Raw genomic sequence first — 23,598 nt, forward strand, 5'->3', positions numbered from 1 at the left:
GTTTGCATGTGGTCCAGCTATTCCTTCCATGCGATTGAGAACCGATGTATGCAGACCGAAGCGGACGGTAGGCAATGAATATGCTTGAATCAAACAGTCATTAAGAATATTTATCTTTCACTTTTGCTGTACTTCTGATCTTTCCTTTTTCTTTTCAATCTCGTAAGCTAGTACTAACTATTCATCACATTCTTTTGATAATTGAATCAAGCTACACTCTTTTAACGCACATTCATTACATCTCATACACCTCGCACTCTCAAACACAACACGATAAGAAACTGACTCGCTCCACTCGAACACACATATCAAGTCAACGTCCTACGAAAACCTAGATGGTCAATCGGCATTGACGAACAATAATCATTGACTCACAGCTGGCGACAATCGCGCTTGTGACTCATCCTGAGGAAGCCCTTCACTGTATAAGCGATTGGAGAGGATATAGAGGAACAAGAATCGCCAAACATAAAAGAGAAACGCTCATCATGATAAATGAGAAGAGTAAACAATTCTCGAGTGTATTCAACTCGCATCAATCTAGGTGAGTAGTCCTTCCACTAAATTCCCTCTTCTGCTGCATATTCTCGAGAAGACAGGTGTGAAATCATCCCACTTTCCCGAAAGGATGATTATGTTTCACGAGTTTCCCGAGTCCGTTTATTACACCTTCCCTTGGTTCAGATCGAAATCCAATATCGCCCCTATTCTACACAGAGATATCTGCTCTACGACGTCGTAACCAGATTGTATGCTGATCATGCTGTTGTTATCCATTCATTCATCGCTCATCTGCTACATTATATTCTACGATCGAAATGAACGCTTTCCCCCACAGAGTGATAGCTATAATCGTAACATTCTTCACCACCCTATTCACTATAAGCGTATTCCTCTATCTATCGATTACCCCATCCACCGAGTTCGAAGATGATTTTGGTGTCAACTTACAAGACAACCATCAAGGCGTGATTAGTAAAATATGGGATTTGAAAGCAACGGGATCAGGATCGAGTATTGGCGAATGGAAATCATGGATCGGGTTAAGCGATGGAAGAGATAGACAAAAAGAATCAGATAAAATAAGGGAATTAATCAATGTCTTTCAAGATAGGTTTCCTAAAGAGTAAGTTGATCATCATACCCTACACCTGGCAAACGACAGACGAGTTAGTATTATTTGATATGTTTACGAGCTGACCGTTCAATTCTATAGCGATGGAAAAGCTGCAAGAGATCTGAATAAACCTTCGCTCGAAAGATTAGCGGATTGTATAGCCAGTAACACATGTGGTGAAGGCGAAGAAACAGTGGTCATCTTAGCTTCGATGCATTTCAATAATGCCGTCATGGGGAAAACGAGCGGTGAAGATATCTGGTGAGTGTTCAATTTTCACATTCAAAAGCTCGGTATAAAAAGTATCATTCTGACTGTTAAACGTTACTTGATGTAGGGCAAGATCCTCACTTGAAGCTCTACACTCCTTGAATTACACACTCCTATATACGTTCGCACCTATGGACACTTTGACTCTTTATCAGGGATTGAGCGATAGAGTGAAAACGATCATATGGGAATCGATTGAACTGAAGAAATGTATGAAGAGAAATGAAACCAATTGGGAGTCATTAGAAGATGGTCACTCTCCAGGTAAATGGCAGAATACCACGACTGGCCGATTCGGCTGTGTCAGAAGGACAGGATACGAAGAAGGTATACCATTAGAGAAGAGTTTCACATTTCATTTTTGGTCAGGTGCAGAGAATCCGTTGGGAGCTCATTTCACTCTGAGTCCTGAAAATTACGCCATGTGGAATCATGGTATCGGTAACCATTACTTGGGTGAGTTTGCACCATAACACATAGTCGGGATCAGGATGGCTGATATATATCTCGGTAGGCTATTCGATCGAGTCACGATGTAAAGCCATCACATTACCGAGCTCGAAAGAACACAAAGGAATGGCTTTGGGTAAATATTCGAAATACTTCAATACTTCTTCAACGGAATGGGTATGGGGCAAAGATGACATATTGAATCAAGTCGTAAATACAATGCCTGAATCAGATGAGAAAGAAAAGTTCGAGTTGATAGCAACCATTGGTCATTATGAAAAGTCAGAGGTGACAGAAGATCATGTAAGATTTCACGAAATGAATAACTTGGGACCTTTACCTCAAGATGAATGGTATCAAACTTTAGCTTCTAGTAAATTTCTTGTGGGAGTAGGCAAACCTAAAATCTCACCTTCACGTGAGTTCAGCTTGTTTACGGGAAAGAGTATCCACATGTATGAAATTTGCTAATGTATTCGTCGTAGCCTACGACGCATTGTGTTTTGGTGTCCCGTTCATTAATCCTGTATTATCGTGGAATCGAACGGATCCAGATGATTGGACGAAATGGTATTCTCAACATGACGGTCTGAGACCTTATGGTCCACCTTTTGTCTATCACGTCCAAAAGAATAACAAAGAACAGTTGGAGGAAGCGATGAGATTGGCCATTGAGAATCCCATTGACAGTTTTATACGTGAGCTTGCTGTGATCGGTTGGTCCGGAGTGTGTCTCTGAGAATATACTCTAACAAATTTGACTTGACCTACTTGGCTTCGATAGCTCCACCGATGACTAGAACAGCAGTGAGAGACAGACATCGAGCGCTGGTAGAGACAGATTGGAAGCCGTGGGCAATAGCTGCCGTCAAGGAACTGTGGACCGACAAAGGTAAAGAGGTGAGTATTGGATTTCATGAGTACTTGTGTGAGTCATGCTAACTTGGAACGACAGTTCCCCTATCTCGTCGAGGGCCGTCAACATCTCTAAGTTTTCTGTATCATAATCATCTGTAGCATATATTCTGTAGCATATATTCGAGACTTGCGCGTTGTTAGCCATTTTGTGACTGGCGATCCACTGTATAATCTTACTCATCTATTAGTGTTTTATAAACTCAGTATCTGGTATACCGAAATGCACTTGTAGTCCACCGCATTTTGTGTAGTGAGCACGTTCGTCAGTGAAAATGACACCAGTAAGCACGATTCAAAGATAACGTATTATAAACTGCATGGGTTGAACTTTATACACAAGTCACCGATATTACTCTACTGCTAACTCATTCATTCATCTCTGGATTGTCTCGCCTCGCTCGACGATATCTCATCATGGGTATATTCGACCATTCCTATCCTGCAGAAAGTCCACATCAGCTGGCATTCACACGTGCGGGTGGCAGTGTGGCGAAATGGTCCTTTGACAGTAAACCAAGGCTCCTTCACGCCACAAACCTATGAAATCCTGACTCACTCTTTCCATTCACCTCCCCCATCCCCCGGAACGCTCTGGGAATGACCCAGAGACCTCTAATACTTCAGAATGATATAAAGGGCATGTATGATACCAGGAATGTATCCAAGCACAGTTAACAGAATCTAATCCACGCTCTGTATGTTAGCTTATGAGCGAAGACGGGTAAGAAGGAGGAGCGAAAAAAAATAAACAAAAAACAGAGAAAAGATGGGTGAAACCACTCACGTTAATTAAAAAGTCGGCGTTACAACCTCTCTCAAGGAATACTCCGACGGGAGGGAGGAAAACAGCGAGGATGATCTTGATGATGTCAGAAGCGGCTGAAAGAGAGAGTATTAGTGACACTCTGATGAAATGAGGATTGGGAGGCAAATTTGACGGAAAGGGGTTTTGCACTGAAAAGCATCGAAAGAATCGTGCTAAGATGAGGTAAAATGAGGATCCATTGCAGAGACTACTCACTGAAAGCCATTGTGATCGAGTGTGCTTGGTTTATGGGTTGAAGTAGTAGTAAAGTATCGGTTTGTAGATGGATATAAAGGTGATGCTTAAAGGTAAACAAAGATGGAGAAGCAAAATGAAGAGGGGTTAACAGATTGTCTATGCGTTGCATACGCAAGTTTGAAAAAGCGGTGAGTCGGAAGGCACGGCCAAACTGAACATAAACGAACTCTGACGTACAGGTTGAGAAAGGTGGCTGAATTGGGGAAATACGTCATAACTTGTACAATAGAGGTATTTGCCACCCGCAGCGAGGCACTCGGCAGTGTACTGATAAGAAGGCAAAAAGCCACGTCATGGGAGAATGGCCCATCTCATGCCCGCATTTGGCGGTCTTGAAGGAGGTCCAAGCGAAAGAGATGCTTTAGACGTGTTTTCTGATGAAAAAATCTCGAAAGAAACGGTTCTGTCACTTTGGAGAACGATGAACAGTATAATGTAGTCTATCATGTTCTGACTGGGTCTGAAACTGCCTACAAGATGAGCCTCACACATGCCGACTCCCCTACCATGAAAACAAGGTTGGACAATCCCAAAAGATCTTTTACAACTCCTCGGAAAATCCCCATCTCCTGGTCCTAGCGTCCCATCACCGTCTCCAGCTGCTCGACCTAGACTCCCGCCCAGGACTTCTCGCTCAGCTCATCCAGCTGCCATTGGAGATATAAAGCTGCTAGTGGAGACTGATGGCAGAGCTACACCTCGAGGTGCTCCGTCTACATCTCAACCTATAACTGCTCGAACATTGACCCAAGTAAATTCTCCACTCTGTCATATGCCGGCTGAAACTTCTACTCAAGGCTACCCGTCAGTATCATCTGAGTCGTGGATAGCTGATGAGCCACAGCCACATAATGGCTTTCCAGAGATTTATAGTGAACCTACAAACTGGGATGATCCAGTGACGGAGCATGATTGGGAGCTAAGGACTGAAACCGCTAACGGTGTAGAAGATGAGAATGTGAGCAGGTCTACGTCCTTCTTTTCTTGTTCAGCCCTGTGCTTTTGTACCTCTCCTCCATCTGCCTCACCCTTTCTTCTTGTTCCCCCCCCCCCTCCCCTCCTTACCTTCTCGACATCTTGCCGTCTCCCTCCCCGAGTCGACTCTCCTTGAGTATTCACCGCATGTTTGTGGAATCAATGACGCTTATTATGTGCCAGTCACCCTTGGCAGCCCTTGAGAGGCATTACCTACGCCAAATAACGCATTATAAGAATCTCCTTGTACGCTCGCAATCAGCCTCCTCGTCCTCCCTGCATGATCTACACTCTCAGCTCCATGTGTTAAAGTCGCGATATCATGGCCTAGAGATCGAGCATGCACAATGTGCAGAGAAAGAAATGACGTCAAGACAAGAGGTCGCTTCGGAGAAAAGAATCGTGAACGAAATGAAGAACGGCTTACACGGGACTATTAGAGACATGGGTAGAGATGAAAGGGTACAGCTATTAGGTCTCGTAGTAGAATGTGAGATCTGTCGGTGCTTAGTGCATACCCTATTTTCACTGATACGTAGAGAACCAGCATGCCACCCTTCTGATATAAGTGCTCAAATTGCTCTTCTCGAGAAATACCGAAGATCAAGGTTTGATATCTTGTCCCGACTGGATGAGGGTATCCTGGTTGATGTACTCGGCTTGTTAGAGGTGGAAGATATACTCCAACTACGAAAAGTGAGTCTAGCTGCCCCTAGTATTTACGCACGTGGAGCTGAGCTAAATACACTCGAAGGTTTCGCAAGGGTATCTTGACTTGACTAAGGTTGAGCCCCTCTGGAAGCATTTCTGTGAACAGCTTGAATGGAGGGAATGGGACGGCAAAGTTGGCTTGGCTAGTCTTCAAGTGCCTCCCCCGTATGGATGGTGTGTATCGCTTTCCAGGATTTTGTGAAACTCGTACTGATGTTTCGCACAGGGAGGTGTTGTATAGAAACTTGTGGCGGAGAGAAAGAAACTGGAATGCTGGACTCGTGAGTCTGATACGCTTGACCTGGCAGAAGGTCTGCAGCAATCGAGTCAACTGACAGCGATGCAGGCCCAGAAAGTGATTTTGCTAAAAGGACATACCAACTATGTCACGTCTCTTAGCCTGCGCGGAGATACTTTGATTAGCGGTTCGTACGATGAAACGTGAGTGGTCGGTCTCCTGCTTGCATAGTATCCGCCGATTTCTAATCGTGTGACCGGTATTTAGGATAAGAGTATGGTACTTACCCTCTCTGACGACCATACATCCATCATCCATCCCCGATCCACTTGTCATCCCGGCCAAGTCGGTTTCATGCCTCGACTATTATCCTCCTGCAGGTGTATTTGTTGCTGGCTACCACGATGTCGGTAGGGTACAGGTGTGGAAAAGGAAAGGGAATAACTGGGATATGATGCATACCTTGTCTGGACACCTGCATGGTATCAGGGCGGTAGCGTGAGTTGCTGGTATTTTTCCTGCTGGAAAGCTAGTAAACCGCCCACTTACGGCTGATGTTCATCATTCCCATTATTCTAGGCTCAATGAGAATCATCTTGTATCTGCTGGAGCGGATAAAGCACTAGTAGTATGGTCATGGCGAACAGGCGAGAAAATTGTTCGGTTCGGTCAACAGACCAATATATGTGTAGGGATACAACTCGTCCATGATCAAATTGTGGCTATTACGGTTGATGGAGTGATCAGAGCTTTCAGTATCAAGAAAAGAGAAATGATAGCTCAATTCAAGATTTCCGATTTAGGCAGAACTCTTGGCAAGAGTGAAAAAGAAATGGAATGGAAAAGCAGACTGAAAGCTGTTGGGAGTGGACAAGGTGGATCGGGCATGATCAACTGGTTCGAAGGACAAGGCAGGTGGATGACGTGCGCAAACAGAGACATGATCATCCGTTTATCATGGGAAGAGATTGAAGAATTCGTGTCATCTGTAGCCTATGCTTCAGCGGGACAGGATGCACCATCAACCCCATCTCCGGCTGATACAAAAACAAAGACTGTATTGTCGGCTTCTCGAGCCCGTTCTGGAAGTCCTGTATCGATTACCACTCCTACTCGTGCACGACAGCGAACAGCGTCAAGCGTAATGCCTACACTGTCCAGCAAAAAACCTACGCCAAGCATGAACCCCGAGGCGATGTCTCAAAGCATGTCTTCTCCTCTTCAATATCGCTCAACGCAGACCACTAGTCAGTCCATCACAAGTATATCATCCGCTAAGGGTATGGTCCGATCGGGTTCCGAGTCCGCGACTCCTACCTCCTTACGAAACAAGGGTAGACCGAGTCCGGGTTCCTCCTCTGGTCCCATCAAACAGGCTTCGAGTCCTGCTTACCCCCTTATCTCACCAAACAGACAGCTCCCGAATCCTATACTACCGTGTAAGGACACCACACTGAAGGGACTGCAGAAAAGAATTGTACCCCTCCTCACAACAGCACCGAGGATACTAGAGATAATTAATGCTTCCGATATAGAGAAAGGTGTTGTAGATGCAAGGAGAAGTAGGATAGTCACTTCGACTAGATTTGCAGCCAGGTCAGGTGCCGATAGACACGTAAGTGCATCGACGAGATCATACGTGAAGAAGCTAATATGACATCTCTCAGCTCTATATTGGAGTGCCGGCTCGGTCCCGAGATGAAATGAGGCTCACAGAGATGAAGTCCGTCGGTGGAGCCTGGAAAGATCAGTCAAAAGGACTGAACCTACAAACCCCCGGTAAAAACCTTATGAGTCTAGTATTAGACCAAGAGAAATTTGTGGTAAGTGATACGACCTTGCGACACCCGAAGTACGCTATCAGATAGGAGTTGTACTGATGATGATGAGATCCAGTATGGCTGCACGGATGGAAGTATTGTGTTGGTCGGATTCCTGGGAGATGCTTACGGAACAGATCACAAAAAGAGTTAAGACTGTATGGCTAGAGTATTGGCCTTGAATTTCTGGACGTTGGAAAACATAACGACTTCATGTAACGGTAATAGATAACGGTCAACCATAATGAATCTCATGTCATCACTAACGTTCTCGGTAGATTTGGCCAAGTTTCTTTACCAAGCGAACAATTCTTCGAAATATTCAATACGTCCACCTTTTACTTGTCCTTCTGCATTTCCATATATGTCACAAACAGTTGCTCTCGCATCATCCATCATTTTGTACGGACCACAAGCTGAGATTGCTAATCTCTCACCTCCGATCAGTCTCTCGACTGAATCATCGATCAAATCCCTGATTTGGGGTCTACCAGAATGGACTGTAAGAACATTGGAATTGCTAGATTTTTTGTGGATATTCGCGGTGAGATCTGTCGAACTTGATTGAGAAGATTTTTCAGTCTCCAATTCGCACTTGAGCTTCTCCATCATTGAATCTCGAGTCGTTTCAGGAGAATCTCCACTTCCTAGCGAAGAAGGAGAACCTTGAGTTTCGTCATATCCAAGACCGTTCATGACTTGATGATCATCCTGAAGTTTGTCCTCTGATTTCTCGTTTTCATTATCTCTAGTAACGTATAATTCTAATTGAAAAGGGATTCCACCAACAGAACCATACTCTATATATTCTTTCAATTCAAAAGACAACACATCTGATGTGTATTCTTTTTTCTTGATTATCCAAATTAGGGTTATCAGTTTAACGGTAGGTTCAGGTAATTCGATTCCAATCATTTTCAATTTATGTAAATAAGGTAACGACGAAGTAATACCACTTCCACCAGATATCAACAACACTTTGTCATAATTTTGAATTGGATTTGTATGTCCATATGGTCCCTCCAATAATAACCGAAGTTCAATTTGTTTTTCGCCTGAACTTACACCATTTTGTTGAACTTGTGTTGATTGTAATAGCACTTTCTTTTGCCATCTTTTAGTGGCACCTGACAAAGGTGCAATCAAGAAATCCAGTGTAGTTTCATTTTGATTTTGACGCCATGAAGCCAAAGTGAATGGATGGTTCTCCCATGGTTTCATTGAAAAGGGTGTATATATGAAATAATATTGTCCCGGTTGAGGATTAATCTTGGTTGATGTTGTGATCGATAATCGAATTAACCCTCTTCCAAGTTGATTTACCGCAGTACCAGCATTGCCTGAGATAGTTGCAATTGTATTTTTACCTGTTTTCGATAATGCCTTGTAGGTCAAGATGAGAACTCGAACTATTCTGATAAAACGATCCAGACACTGTGGTGTGAAGAATTCCACAAAGTGACAGTCAGCTTGAATCGTTGGAGACCCATCAAGAGTGAATACTCACCCAGACTGCGATACAAGCGTAAATCCATGGATAGTATTCACCATCGAAAACCTCAACGTGATACCACAGTGTGACCAAAGTGATCAAAGCAAAGGTGATGTGAATAATCAAGAAAATTTCGTAAAACCGTTCCCGAATCGGTCTGACACTTAAAGGGACTAATAAACTCATAACAATCGTAGCCTAACACCAAATTTACGGTAGTTAGCCCATTGGCTGTTTACGATTGCGGTTAATCTCGAACACATGAAAGATAGTGCCACATCGACGAATCATAGCTTACGATCACACCAGTCCACCAATACCTTTGTGCGAATTCCTCCGCCAGAATATCCCTCTCCAGATACGTATAACCGCTGTCTCAAGCATGACGGATCAGTCCAAACCGTTACGTATCGAAAATCCCGATGATACTTACGCCGAATGAACAATGGCTTGTAAAACAGCAATCCTAGCTACCCATCTATGAAACAGATTGAGTGTGGCTGTCAGATACCGATTCCCGTCATCAGTAGGTGTTTCGTGTAGTAGAACAATGAGTGTACTACTCACAATATGACCACCCAGTCATCCATAAAATAATGTCATTCCTTCCTGCTAGACACCAAAGTAAAGGTAGGTTATAAAAACACATGATACCAGTTCGATCTGACAAATATCTGATCAACTGAGTATCTCTGTGCCCATACCAGCTAGACCAAACATGTCAGCCCACGTGTCCGTGCACTCAGACAGATCAAGGAGGTATTGAACTCACTAAACGCTCTCGTAGAAGGAAGTATATCCAACAGAAGTGAAAACGATATTCAATGCCACATACACGAAGATCTATCACGCCCCGCAACATAATCAGCAACAAATTCTCGGTTCTACATATCTGATCCTACTCACAAACAAACCCTGAATCCTTGTCGGAACGCTCAACCATCCCCATGCACAGGCTTGAGAATGTTTATAACCGAATAAAGCTGGAATTTCAACGTGTTTTCTCCATAAAGTATACCATCTCCCCTTGAACCCTTTCGAAGAAGGCGAAACAGCTTCTGCAGTGTATGATGGGATAGCATAACGCTGAACGAATACCGCGAAACATCGATTAAATGCCCCTACAAGAACAGCAAGTCCCACTAGGATATACATACACCAACCAAAAGCATGATGCTAGAATCGACGATCTCATTAAGATCAGGAGCTTTACACCATTGTTGTCATTGAACGTGTGATCTCGAAGTATGCCACTTACGTAGATCATCTCATGCTGCCAATCTATCTGGGAGCGTCACAAATGTCGTCAGCTTTCTGCAAAAGCCCTTTAACATGTCTAATACTTGGTATCGAGGTCGCAACACTCACTTCAGTTTTGTAACCAGCATCAAAAGCTTCTTGACTCAAGATAATGGTACTATTATACACGGTTCCTATTATGGCGGGGTCGACAACGTTTACATCCTCAATTATATTACTTTGATTGACGACTGATAGAATATCGTCCCAGGAAGGTAAAGTTGTATCACCATATTTTGTACAATAGCCGTTGATTCTTTCCCACCCTCTATCTTGAAATTCTTTGCTTTGACAATACTTCATAGTTGAGAGAGCCAGCGATGTGAGCCTCAAAGGCGAGGTACACATTCCACCGTAGTATGTTGCGTCAGGAGAGATATCACCAAAGGTCACCATACTTATAGCATCGTTTACGCCTTCCACGCAATTATGTGGACCGGGTTTGATATACACTTGGAGTCCTTCAGCTCTGATACCTTTCAATAACAAAGTAAAAGAGACCAATAACCACAAGATTTGATTAAGTTTTGGCATTGTGACCAACGACCTTCTTCGTAAAACTAGCCTGCCGAGAAGAGAAGATTTTTTTAACGAACGAACAAGGTTCAGATGTGAAGAGCTTGAGGCGTACAGAACTGGGAAGAGGATGATTTTTTTTGGAGATAGTCAGCCCGTAAATCAGTCTATATATTCATTTCCTGGCATATCATTCGGCGAGGGCTTTTTGTGTTTTGTCACCGAAAAAGCTTTTCTGATATCCTTTGACATTTGATTCGTCCTTCCTTACCCTTTCTATTCTTACTCCCGTCCGCTTACAAGCTCCAACAAGTCTTTTGCCCCGGCCGCCACTTCTCAGGCTGGATGTGGAAACCCCTGCCAACAGGCATGAAGGGCAAGAGCCGTTCTTTGACCTTTTGAGTTACTCGAGATGCTAGTTTAAGGTGGCCCTTCGGACGGAATCAAACGAGTGAGGTCTCTTTGTGTGCGTGTCATGCTTCCTTGTTCACGTACAAGAATTGATCTAGCTATTCTCTCGAGAAGAGGCGGCTCTGATACTTCGATCAGCGGGTCAGGTCAAGTAGGACTAATTAGATGAACTGGTTAGCGCTTTCCAAACTATCAGGAACGGAGCAATATTTTGTAGATCTGAGGTACATCTGTTCGGCCGATTAGATATTGTTTTGACGAGCTGTTTATTCTTAGTACTAGCCAAGACCACCGATCAGCTTGTCTGACAGAGCATCCTCGTCCATTCCTTTGGACGCTCTTGTTTATAGACAGTGCTCCTTACAATAACTTGACAGCCCTGCAAGATCACCTGAAAGCTTCGGTCGAAAACCATCAATGCGCTTATCAGATTACATTTTCCCTCCGGTTTGCAAGGTACGAAATCAGCCCTATATTGTAGGTCATCGGGTTGAATCGCTCAGGAGTTTATTCGGTTCCATTGTTGAGGGAGTGAAATCATCGTCCTCGTGACCATATCAGAGAGTCTGTGCTTTTTCTGATGATGCAACGATCTTATTCGTGCGACCTAAGATCAGTCATATCAGGTGATTCAATATACTATGAATTGTTATGAGTGTGCATGGCGAGAAATCAGATGCTGGTAGATCCGTCACGACGAGCGCTATTTGCATGTTGGTGGACGGGAGTTATTCTTACTGTCTCCGTAGCTGTATGATGGATACGGCCGAATATCTTTATTTCGATCCTCAGAAGATCCGTAGTCATTCAACCGCTACTACTCGAGTATCGTCAATGATCAGTCAATATAACCTAAGCTATGGAAACCCTTAGATCCGACATTCTGTGTGTTCACACGGAGTATAAGCGAGATCCAGGAAGCAATTTGGCTCACTCCAATCTGATAGCGGGAGAATAAGGAGAAAAGTATGATTGAGGCAGTGAGATCTAAGATTCTTCTTTCCCTCGTCCCGTTTGTGTCGTTAAACGGACCTATGGATAGGTGGATAGACGAAGTTATCTGATTAGACGGCCGAAAAATGATACAAGAATGATGAACGCAGATGACCAAAACAATCACACGTGGCTTTATCATAAAAGATCGATAGGTCACCGTATCGTTATCACTCGGCTAAAAGCAGTCCGGGGGTTTTATCTCAAACATTATTGAGCAATGCCATTTTAAAGGTGACGTCGCGTATGACCATCTTCAGCCGTTCTTCTACGTCCTCTTCAACATCACGATCATAAGGACGACCACAACGGCGAGTGGTATCAGCTTCTATACCCCACGGGAATTCACGAACCCAATCATCGGTAACAGATACCGTCAGCCCGCAACATATCCCTCAAGATCCCCAGCTCGATGCTTCCGCTTATATAGACTAAGATGGTCCTTCATTGGTTCCTTCGTGGACCTCCCAGTTCAAGAATCAAGAAACGAGGTGGAAGTGGTTCGGGAATAACCACAACTCGTCCATGTGAGTCCGACTTTTGATTTTGTTCTATATACAAGAGTTGACATGTATTGACGACCCCTCCAGTATCGGTGACCGTGCGTATAAACTATACTAGCCTTGAAAAGGGAGAATTCAGACTGATAGCGTGAATACAGTATGGTACAGGTCCGCCAATCAGTACTGAAACTAAGTGGAGAGGTATAGGGAGTGAACCAAAAATGTGAGCCTATCAAGCCTTGGCGGTATACGATTTCGATATCGCTGCGAACAGGGTAGTTAAGGAGCAATTGCTCATGTCTGCTGTGTTGCGGAGTTCAGTGCGGGATCCACAGGTGGATTTATAGGTCTCATCTCTGTAGGTACATCTACCCAAATCACTGTTCTCACTTGCATAGACGTCAATACTGGATTTGCCGATCTCTGAAGCATACTTGCTGATATCTCCATGACTTCTTTTAGGGCATAGTCATAGTCTTGATTATACTCACTTTCGTTGGAATCTATTTACGGAATCGATATCGTAAACGGCTTCCCTCGAAACGCACACACAACAATCCTAATCCGCTACCTTCTCTATCATTCTCACGTCCGTCGACAGATCCATATGCTCAGTCATCAACCCAACGCCAATTCCAGCCGGAAATGGACATGGAACTAGAGACAGATAATGAGATGGAAATGGATATAGGAGATACTCCAAAAGCATCAAAATTCAATTTCACCAGACCTGTATATACCAGACAAAGATCTTCAGATTGGGAGCTGCCAATTGACAACCCAAATAATTACATAGGAAAAGGGAAAGGTAAAGGACGGGTAGATGTCAAATTACCTAATGAACCCTCTGAAGTAGCTTTACCTTTAAGAAGCAAATCGCCGAGACCAGTCAGTCCATCGTCGACCCCACGCTCAAGATCAAATAGCGCCAACAGTATCTCGTCAACCACTTCTACTCCTATACGAAATGACTGTAAAGGTAGATCGGGTACTTTAGAAGTAGGCCCCGGTCCAAATCTACAAACCCATGGAAGCATCATCAATCCTTTCGAAAACCCATATGATGAGACTCGTCTCGGCCCAATCCCGTTTGGTCGACAAGGTTCTATGTCAAGCTTCGATTCTGCGGAAAGTGATGGTGATGGACCCGAAGATCGGACCAGGAGATTCACAAACGAAACGCCCGAAGGATCAAGCGGGGGTGATGATAGTGATAGGAGTGTGAGAGTATCGCAGATTAGGGAAGGAACGAGATTTGTAGAGAGGTTCGAAAGCAAAGAGTCTTTAGCGTAGCGGATAGGTAGAAAAAGTTGGAGCAACGCGAGAAGTGACAAGCCAAGTCATTGCTCACTGTGGTAACTTGTCGTTTTCCGACGGATTATTCATGTTTATGATTGTTATGATTTTGACGAAATTCCCGTGTCAAGTGGAACGCTCTGTATTTATTTTGTTAGTATCATGATCGAGCATCTTATGCTCTAACGCTGAATTTCCGTGATCCGCACGTCTCATAACTCGTTGTTGGTGGCGGCGACCTGAGCGAAAGCATCCGAAGATGATAATATCACTCAGAACTCAGAAGACCTCACTGTTCGATCATCTACCCCATGCGTTGAAAGCTTCCATTCGTTTCTCAAGCGTGACAATTTAGGATTGACCCGGTCCCTCTGCTCGATCACATCAGGTGATATATGCTGCTTTAGTTCTTGACTTCGCTGGGCTGTACAGGTGTTTGGCAACGAGATATGAAATGAGATACGAGGAAGATCACCGGTCGATATCAAAAATACCGACGTGGCTTGTAAGTCGTTAGTCGGATCGTTTCGTCATGACTATCCACAAGATTAGAATCAAGAGACAGAAGCAGGCACATCACGCGGACATCATGCATGACAAAGTCATCTTTGTTTATACGTCTAATATAATGTAACTTGCTCAGATGACGGACTTGACGACGGTGAAGTAATGAGATGGCTGTCCTCGGTGTTTTGTTAGATCAGGGGATCATATGTATGTTTGCGGGGTGTTTTATGTTTGTTCTTCTTATTTTTAGTGCAGGGGTTCACACAAAACCTGCGCAGTGTACCTTTTTAGTTGGTGAGAACATCTCCTCTCCGTTTCATCTGTCGTCATATCTTCGCGAGTTGGATGAAACCCATTACAACATTGAATAACGCATGAGATGCACACTTTGATCGTATGATGTAGTTGAGCGCGAAGCGTGATTTCACAAGCTGGACATCCCGAGCTGAAAATACCGCTGCGGTTTATTCCTACGCTTTGTTCGGGAGCGAGCATCATGTGTATCCAACATATCTCGGCTGGGATGAGAAAGTTCAATCTACGTTATGAGGTTTTCTACTTGACATACCGGATCGTGCCAAGATGATGTAAGTCACCGGATAAATCGGAACCTACCAATTTTGCTTGAACATATAAGAGGCTGGCAAGTGATCATATGAGAGGTACCGAACCCAATGACAAGGTCCGAGGCGTTTTCAAAAGTTGGTACTGTGGCTTCGAATCCTTCCATGCGCTCAAAGATGAGAATCCTTGCAACGCGACTGATGTGCGATCGTTCAACAGTGGCTTGTAAAGTAGATCCCATAGCAGACGTAAGAGTACGTGATTGACCTCTCATCTCACCCCGCTAATAGAAGCTTGTGTGTGAATGAGAACATTACAAGTCTCATCAGTAAACACAGAGACAGGTCCAGCTAGCTCCAAGTAGACCGAGGTCCAAAACATCACCTCAATTTGAAAAGGCAAATCACCTAAGGAATGCTCATGAAATGTTGGTTGTTACGTTGATGCACTGTTTGCGCTATAACGGGGATTGTTACCCTACGAGATTAAGGGAAAACAACAAAATACAGAGTGAATACAGAATGAAAAATCAGTCGCGTTATTCCTGCACCTGTTTTCGAAATTCACCAAAGTTGGTTGAACGATACAAAATTACCATCCAACGATACATGTCAATCTCACTTATCCTTACAACACTATTCTTGACTTCTTTTCCTATTCCTACTGAACAGGATGACTTGTGAACATCAACAAGCCAACTATACCTCCATTACTATCCACGCGTCATTCCAATCCTCGTAGAAAACCTGATATTTTTGCTTGTATCTATCGCTATTGCTCTCCCCCCGTGCTTTGTGACGTTACATCTAACTAGTTGGAACGGATCTTTCTCTCGTTAATTTATCTATAACCATCCACACCTTAACCTTGAACATATAGAATCAAATCCCGTTACCATCAGTTGTGTACTTGTTCACCCAAAGATCACCACAGAAGCCGAACAGCGGCCTCATCAGTCATCCGTCTCCGCCAGACAAGCCAGGATCTCGTCAAATTAACAACGGTGCTTTCCCGGCCTCGTTGATTTTTCCTACTCTCGATAGTCAATCTCCTCATCTTTGGTGAGTGATATCCCTCGGTTTTCATTGTATGGGTATTTCAGGGCATAGAAGGGTTTTGACGTTGACCGAAACCTTTCTTTTTCGCTCTTCCGTTCCATTCACCTTTGGTCTCGTCCAATTTGTTCAACTTTCAATCGATTCTACTACTACCACCCAACTCGTCTTTCTCTTTCATCCGAAATTTGTCGAACCCCATACCGTCATTTTATCAGGGATTCATAGTTTAGACAACGAGTAAGGAAGGGAATTTAAGGATTAGTTTGGTTGGATCAGTATTTGGAGATTGCGTAGGGTCGTATTGGAAAAGGAAAAGGCAGGCGCGACCAGCCCCCGTTCACACTTTCCATCTATACTTGTCAGTCAACTTCATCTCATTCGACTCTTAAATTGTAGTCCGACTCACATTATCTCGACTACGCTGTAGTATTCCTCATTATCTTTCCATCACATTCATTCTCGACATCTTGGAAATAGCGACATTACAACAAGATTCGTCCAAAAAGTAAAACTCCACTGACAATTCGGTCTCTCACATTCCTTTCAAAAAACTTACAAGACGTACAACGTGATCCAACTTTTTCCGACACATCATCCTATTCAGTCTGGTTTCCAATCTCAGCCTCCTTATCTTCGACATACAACCCAATCGCACACCTAACATATAACACGACAGAAGAGGCAGGCTGAACCTGTATCTCAAACAGTAATACCCCACACCTCCAAAGCCAATCACCCAATCGCGGTGTCTCACTTCGAGGTGCCGGGTCTCGTACATTGGATTACTCCAACTGCAATCGTCTCGGTGAACAATCTGCTTGCATGCAGGTGCATACAGTCAGGTTCCATACCTCCCTTCATCGTGAGTTATTGTTTCATGATCCCCTGATGATTTAGCTGGACCCATCGACTATCGCTTGATAGAATGCTTCTGATCGCTATCAGCTAGTCGATTCGCTCATCTCTGGGGTAGTTCTAGCCAGGAAAGAAGTTAGCTGATACTAAAACTGATCATCTGAATATAGACAGCAACACTTCGCTTCCAAATCCTCCTCCTAAACGCTATCCTTTGTGACGGAATCTTACTTAGGTTAATCGACTTACCATAATCGATCGCAAAATCTTCGCCATGGACAGCTTCTCCTCATCACCACTGATGGAGTCTTTTCCATCATCTCGTTTTCCATCGCCGGTTCCTTCGCCAACTCAGACCGATACCGACCTTCCCATTGAAGTTGACCAATCATTCAATTCTTCGCTATCTTTTGGCGATACTTCACCCATGTTTTCCCCCACACCAATGTTGGCCAAGAAAGGGGCTATCTCTCCACTGCTGTCCCAAACCGCCGGCTCATATTTGTCTCCATCACCACTCTTCTCCCTCAAGCCCCGTCGTCCAGATCCCGTCCCACTTCAGCGTGCTTTACCATCTCCGTCCAAGTCATCCAGCATGGATCTTGATGATGGCATGAAACCTCTGACTTCTAGACCTTTGGGACAGGGCAGAGCTTTCGGTCGAGAGATCTCCTCCAACATTATGCAACGATCAGCAGGACCTGCTACTACCAAGGCAAACAAGGGAATGATGTTACCGCCCACCTTACCAGACGGAAAACCAATGGTCAGACCCAGAGGAGGTATCCCTATGCAATGGACTTCATCAAACGAGGAAACGGGAAGACCAAGATTAGGGATGCAAGCTCACTTGTTCAGGAGAGAGGTTAGTGATGGTGCGAATACTCTATGCTAGCACATGCTAATATCCAGTACAGACTGATCCCGCCTCTTCCTTATCTCCTTCTTCCGTCGCATCCACTTCCATGAGCGACGACTTCGGTATGGATATCGACTCTCCTGTTATGAAGTCTCGTCGTCCTTCTTCTCAACAGTCGCCCTGTTTTAGCGGTGCTGCCTCTTTCTCAGGTTCGCCTGGTCTCGGTTCTTTCTTCTGCGAATCACCAGCTGCCCCCTCTATTCCACCACCTTCAAAGCGACGTTCCTTGGTGACTGGATCTCCTGCTTCTCCATCATCCGGCTCTCCCTCCGCCAAGCGTACATCGCTAGGGCTGAAAATGAGCAGACCGCCACTTGACAAAACGATGTCTTCCAGCGCTATGCTCTTCGGAAGTGGTCGAGCCAATACAGTAGCGAGTCGACGGAATCCGTCATACAAACGACCCGCTCTCGGTCCCTTGGCTGCTGGCCCTTCTGCCGACGGTGGGCAACGAACAGCATCTGCCGCTTCCGCCTTTCCGATTCTGTATGGTACCTCTCAAGCTACTTTAGGCGGCGGTCAATCCGGTACATTCCCCCGATCAGGGCTGGCACCTATGCGAAGAGCTTTTTCCGTATGTGATCAGAACAAGATGCACGAAATGGAGGAAGATGAGAGTGAATACGAGGCCTCACCGTCTATGGCAGGTACCCAAGCCGAATACATGAGAAGATACGGTCCTCGGGGAGTGCCCAAAGTTGACGGTTCTCCAGGCTTCAAACCTGTTCGGGCATCCATCGCTACCTCCGGTCAAGGAATCGCCAGTCCTGTTGGAAAGAAGGGGAAACAAAAGGTCAGTCCCTACGGACCCGGTGGACTACCTGGATTTGGGGATAACGAAATGGATGGGAAAATCTTGCCTTGTCACAAAGTAAAAGAAGATGGCTTGGTCCGTATCTCCCCAAACACCCTCAAAAACCTCATTGGTGGTCACTTCTCCTCCAAAGTCAAGCGATATCATATCATCGATTGTCGATTCGACTACGAGTACGCAGGAGGACACATTGAAGGAGCCATCAACGTAAAATCAATGGATGCTCTAGACGAATTGTTATTGTCCGAGTCTACTGGCGTACATGCCGATGGCAATGATCTCCCTCAACCCAGTAGGAGTGGAGAGCTCGATGAAGGTGAACAAGTTGTTCTAGTATTCCATTGCGAATTCAGCGCTAAACGAGCTCCAACTTTTGCTAAACATCTCCGATCCCGAGATCGTCTCATCAATAATGCTCTTTATCCCAAAATCTACTACCCTGAGGTATATATACTGGAAGGTGGTTATTGTGGATTCTATCAAACTCAACCTGATATCTGTAATGGAGGGTATACACCTATGGATGATCCAAAACACTTTGAAAGGCGAAACTCCGATTTGCACGATTTCCGCAAATTCAGTAGGACCAAATCTTTCACATACGGTGAACAACCCACGCAATCATCAAGAACACAACCTCCTTGTCCGCCATTAGCTTTTGCCGCAGCGTCCGCTGCGACAGCAAGAAGGCACGGATCGACCATAACTGAAGAAGATCACGAACACGAATCTTCACCTTCAGGAGGTAATGGGTCCAGCCCCGGAAACGAGAATTCCCCTTGTCCAAGAGCTATCTCAATGGGTCAACCACCTATCTTCGGATCTGCCAAGACACGGGTACTCGGAAGAGTAGGCTTTAATAGAGTCGCTTCTTACGCCGGTACTGGAATGCGTCATTAAATCCCTCCAGCCTTCTAAATCCCTAACTTGCCCTCCTCCGTTTCTATTTACGGCAAATCGCATTGTATCATATCCCCCTTCTCTTCCTGTTGCATTGCATCGCATAGCATGGCATAGCATAATCTTATTTTTAGTTGTCAATAAAGTCTCTCACCAGGACATTTTCTTCTCCCTCTTATTGCTGCTTTTAGCATTCTTATTTTTTTGGGTACTTTACTGCTAGGTATTTTCTACTGTACCTTGTCTTATATGTTTGTTTGTTTTGATTCTAAAATGTAGCCTTACACCGTATCTCCCGCTTATACACGCTTTCTTCACTACTTGCATTTTCTCCTCTTTGTTTGGTGCTCCACGCTCCATCTGGCCTTCTCTTTTTCTGCCTAGCATAAAGTAATTTCGGATTGTGAAGTAATCTATATCAGAGTCTTTTTGTGAATGACCATACAGTAAATTGTGAATAATAATGTTTATAATGCATGTGCTCAAGTTCTTGGATGTTACAAAGGGCTAGGATACAGTGGTTGTGTTCGTTCAAGATACAGATCAGATTCACGTACAATATGACAGGAGAACCCGATTACCCCACATCATTTCTATTACTCTGAATTACGAGTATCTCTCGGCCACTTCGTCTAATTTTCCTTTCTCCAGATCTAAACCAATCAGGGTATCTAACAACCTGACCAAATTCGCCCCATCTCCTCCTGCTAATTTACCCATTTCTTCTGCACCTTCATTTTCACCTATTAGACCAATGGCTTTTGCAGCACCTAGACATCTTTCATCCACATAAGGGAAAACTTCTTTCCATTGACCTTGTATTCTCCTTAGAAAGATACCCACGCCAACTGGACCGATGTACTTGATTGATCTTAGCATATCACCCACCCGTTTTTGGGCTTGATCGACCGGCAACCCTTCTATAGCTCTTTTGATTCCATTCAAAGAATCTTCTTCACCTTCACCATTTAAACCCCTGACACCATCAACTAAATCTCCGAATTGTACCGCTGTTTTCTCTTTGTGTTGAGTACGAGCTTTCCATAAAGCCTCGAGACACCTAGTCTCATCAGCTTCTTCCAATACGCTGAATTCACCGAAATTATAAGGCGGATTCAGTAACGTTGATATCGTCCTTATACCCAGCTTGTGCGATAACGGTTTCGATAAAATCAAACAACAGACTAAAGTTTGAAAGGGTGTCATTGGTGAATGTGGATATCTAATTCCTTTTTTCATTGCAGGATGTTCAGTCTCTGATTTGACTTGATCGGATTTTGATGCGGATGGTTTAGGCAGTGGTTCAGGAGCTGTTTTGGGATTAGAAGGAGAAGTGTGTGAAGCCCAATCAGCTTCACCATATCCATGTTTAGGGGAAGGATTGGCATAGTCTAACGCTTCGTCTGAAAGAAGGTATTTAAGTAAAGCAGAATTATCTTTCAGCTTCTGGCGAGATTTGGTAGGTTGAGCCGCTGTTTTGGCCTTGGCAGATGATTTTCCCTTGGGTTCGGGTTTGGTGCTCTCCTTGGTATCGGATTTAGCTTTTGTAGAAGATGATGATTTCGAGCTGGATTTGGGGGTTTTCTTTCCGCTCGGTTTAGTGGGAGTTGTCTTTGACTTCCCATTTGTCTTCTTTGTTTTGGTGGGAGGGCTTTCATAGTGATCCGAAAGAGAGTCTTGCTCATCTGATCGAGCAGTCAGTTCGTGGAATTGAATCCGTGAAAATTCTAAGGCTCTGCTCACCTTCATCCTCAAAATCATCTCCACTGCTTGTGTCCTCTACTTCATCTTTCACTTCGGGTCGCTTTCGTTTACCTCCCGTTGATGATGCTGTTGACTTCGACTTTGGCGCCATGACAAACGTTTCTTCGGATCCTCGTATCTGCTATACGAGTACAGCTACTATGGCAATATGATTTGGGTAAGTGTGCTTATATGTGTATGAACAACGATAATACATTTTCCAATCCGTCTGATAAACCGAAAAAAGTAATGTTCTCAATTGGTTGCGATCGGTTACACCATACGTCATTATCGGGAAATTCGACGATCGTCGTGACTCTAGTTATAAGGCACTCTGAGTTGCGTGAAAATTCCCGGTTTCATAATTAATCTGACTGCATACAAATTAGCTTTTACTAGGAATGGATACCACATGCATGCTAATGCATAATGCTCTTGCACCAAGAGTGATACCCCAAATCAGTGATTCGTGTATTGAGTGTGGACTCCAAACTATCTCAACAGATGACATTTCAGTAATCCTACATAGTGGTTTGAGGTGGCCGGTGACAGCTGTACGCCTGTTGGCCTGGACTATCTGACCAGCCTGTATTTCCAGCCCAGCCGACGTGTCAATAGTCCGTATTTGTATATTCGTCCTATTTATGAATCACAGCATGTATATTATGCATCGACATACTCTCTATCCCCCACTTTCTGGAAAATAAACTAAAACCCAAAACAGACTCAATCCGGAACTTGTATTATCCAAAAATGGCACCTCATTCACCATTACCACCCACGCTCAAAGTCAACGAACGAGAACTATATGCACCTAGATTTCCAACATTGTTCGGTCAAGCAAATATCCCACACCAAAATGATTATTCACGAGCACCTTTGAAGCCCCTAAGATCAATCAACCAGATACAGATACAAAAACAGAAACAAGCACGACAATCGATTTTCCAAGGTGGACATTTATCTTTTGGTGTATTACTTTGTTTGTTCATTGCTACATTATGGCTTTTGGCTGCTTTCTCTGCTGCTCAAATGACACTTACGTTCCCTTCGCCGACAGATTTAGTTGCACCTATTACAGAAGCTAGTTTATGGGGTGAAGTGGGTATGTATGAGTTGAGTTCTTGGAGAAGATTGAGAACGGGTGAAGGATTTTCTTCTCCTTCTTCTTCCATCGAGAAGTATAGTATGAACGGTATGTTCAGTGGTGGAAGTAAAGGAAGATGGAAGAGGAATGAAGCTGTTTTAGAGAAATTGAAGGAATCATCCAAGCCTTTACCGCCACTTATGGGTACTTCCACAGCGTTACCTTTACCTGCTTCTTCGCCACTTCCTACTTCAGACTTAGCGATACTACCAACCTTACATCAATCTGCTGATTCTTCAAGTCTGATCAAGACGGATACACTTCCTGCCCAAAGAGCAAGAGAATTCAAAACGCGTAGCGAGCCGGAACCATTCCCAATAGACGACAATATCGCTGCCGCTTCTCTTCGTTCTCAACGTGCCAGAGGATTCGACTTGCCGGCTTTAACGAGTTCCGACTATGTGCCCGCTGATTCTATTTCAGAACAACGTGCAAAGGGCTACAAACTTCTTGGCGACAAGATCCCTTCCGGTTATGCAGGACTGATCGTCGATTCTTTACACTCTCAAAGAGCAAGAGGATTTGGCTTCGACAACTCAAACATAGCCAAAGCCCTCGCGGAAGATCCAGGAAATAGCTCAGGTACTTCTTTAATTGAACAAAGGGCAAATGGCTTCGACTTGCTAGACGGTCTTAATGATCTTTCTAGCCCGGCTGGTATGATGGTAGATCCAATTCGGGCACAACGTGCCAGAGGGTATGATTTACCTATCCAGAATATCGGAGAGTACAATGACCAATATGCGTCGATGGTATCTCGATCACGACTACAAGGAGCCAAAGAAGACATGGAGCCGAGACGACATAGACAGCACGAGGAAGAGCAAGTCGATGGCGGAATATAAGATAGATAGTATGCTACTCTTGTACTAGTACTGTGGGCGTTCGGATTCTTCTGTGCAACATTCAGATTATTCATTAGAATTAGTTATGCGTGTATCATTATATATGATATACAATATAGAGGATTTAGATAGAATGTATATTTCCTGGATTTGCTATTGGCTTTCTGGAACGTT

General features: G+C 44.2%; 7 protein-coding genes across 7 annotated transcripts; 5 read left to right on the top strand and 2 right to left on the bottom strand.

Moving 5' to 3' along the window:
* Positions 1–488: 488 nt before the first annotated feature.
* On the top strand, positions 489–2,828 carry IL334_002625 (uncharacterized protein; the record flags this gene model as incomplete). Its single annotated transcript, XM_062934369.1, has 8 exons — positions 489–544; positions 839–1,126; positions 1,217–1,378; positions 1,455–1,843; positions 1,902–2,255; positions 2,323–2,535; positions 2,622–2,737; positions 2,793–2,828. The coding sequence occupies 8 exons, from the start codon at positions 489–491 to the stop codon at positions 2,826–2,828; spliced, it is 1,614 nt and encodes a 537-aa protein (XP_062790420.1).
* Positions 2,829–4,295: 1,467 nt separating this feature from the next.
* Positions 4,296–7,716, top strand: IL334_002626 (uncharacterized protein; the record flags this gene model as incomplete). The annotated part of the gene is made up of 11 exons (XM_062934370.1): positions 4,296–4,336; positions 4,398–4,776; positions 4,977–5,283; positions 5,341–5,489; positions 5,548–5,678; positions 5,731–5,785; positions 5,851–5,945; positions 6,010–6,240; positions 6,322–7,357; positions 7,410–7,565; positions 7,639–7,716. The coding sequence occupies 11 exons, from the start codon at positions 4,296–4,298 to the stop codon at positions 7,714–7,716; spliced, it is 2,658 nt and encodes an 885-aa protein (XP_062790421.1).
* Positions 7,717–7,856: 140 nt separating this feature from the next.
* On the bottom strand, positions 7,857–10,887 carry IL334_002627 (uncharacterized protein; the record flags this gene model as incomplete). Its single annotated transcript, XM_062934371.1, has 9 exons — positions 7,857–8,996; positions 9,070–9,252; positions 9,353–9,425; positions 9,488–9,554; positions 9,622–9,761; positions 9,827–9,897; positions 9,961–10,230; positions 10,313–10,339; positions 10,423–10,887. 9 exons carry the CDS (start codon positions 10,885–10,887, stop codon positions 7,857–7,859), a joined length of 2,436 nt encoding a protein of 811 aa, XP_062790422.1.
* Positions 10,888–12,709: 1,822 nt separating this feature from the next.
* On the top strand, positions 12,710–14,069 carry IL334_002628 (uncharacterized protein; the record flags this gene model as incomplete). Its single annotated transcript, XM_062934372.1, has 4 exons — positions 12,710–12,800; positions 12,945–12,999; positions 13,098–13,134; positions 13,239–14,069. The coding sequence occupies 4 exons, from the start codon at positions 12,710–12,712 to the stop codon at positions 14,067–14,069; spliced, it is 1,014 nt and encodes a 337-aa protein (XP_062790423.1).
* A 3,261-nt stretch (positions 14,070–17,330) lies between these two features.
* On the top strand, positions 17,331–19,689 carry IL334_002629 (uncharacterized protein; the record flags this gene model as incomplete). The annotated part of the gene is made up of 2 exons (XM_062934373.1): positions 17,331–17,921; positions 17,974–19,689. The coding sequence occupies 2 exons, from the start codon at positions 17,331–17,333 to the stop codon at positions 19,687–19,689; spliced, it is 2,307 nt and encodes a 768-aa protein (XP_062790424.1).
* Positions 19,690–20,295: 606 nt separating this feature from the next.
* On the bottom strand, positions 20,296–21,544 carry IL334_002630 (uncharacterized protein; the record flags this gene model as incomplete). The annotated part of the gene is made up of 2 exons (XM_062934374.1): positions 20,296–21,374; positions 21,433–21,544. The coding sequence occupies 2 exons, from the start codon at positions 21,542–21,544 to the stop codon at positions 20,296–20,298; spliced, it is 1,191 nt and encodes a 396-aa protein (XP_062790425.1).
* A 641-nt stretch (positions 21,545–22,185) lies between these two features.
* Positions 22,186–23,424, top strand: IL334_002631 (uncharacterized protein; the record flags this gene model as incomplete). The annotated part of the gene is made up of 1 exon (XM_062934375.1): positions 22,186–23,424. The coding sequence occupies one exon, from the start codon at positions 22,186–22,188 to the stop codon at positions 23,422–23,424; it is 1,239 nt and encodes a 412-aa protein (XP_062790426.1).
* Between the last annotated feature and the right edge of the window lie 174 nt (positions 23,425–23,598).

This window comes from Kwoniella shivajii, chromosome 3 (genome assembly GCF_035658355.1).
Source record: "Kwoniella shivajii chromosome 3, complete sequence".
Taxonomy (NCBI): domain Eukaryota; kingdom Fungi; phylum Basidiomycota; class Tremellomycetes; order Tremellales; family Cryptococcaceae; genus Kwoniella; species Kwoniella shivajii.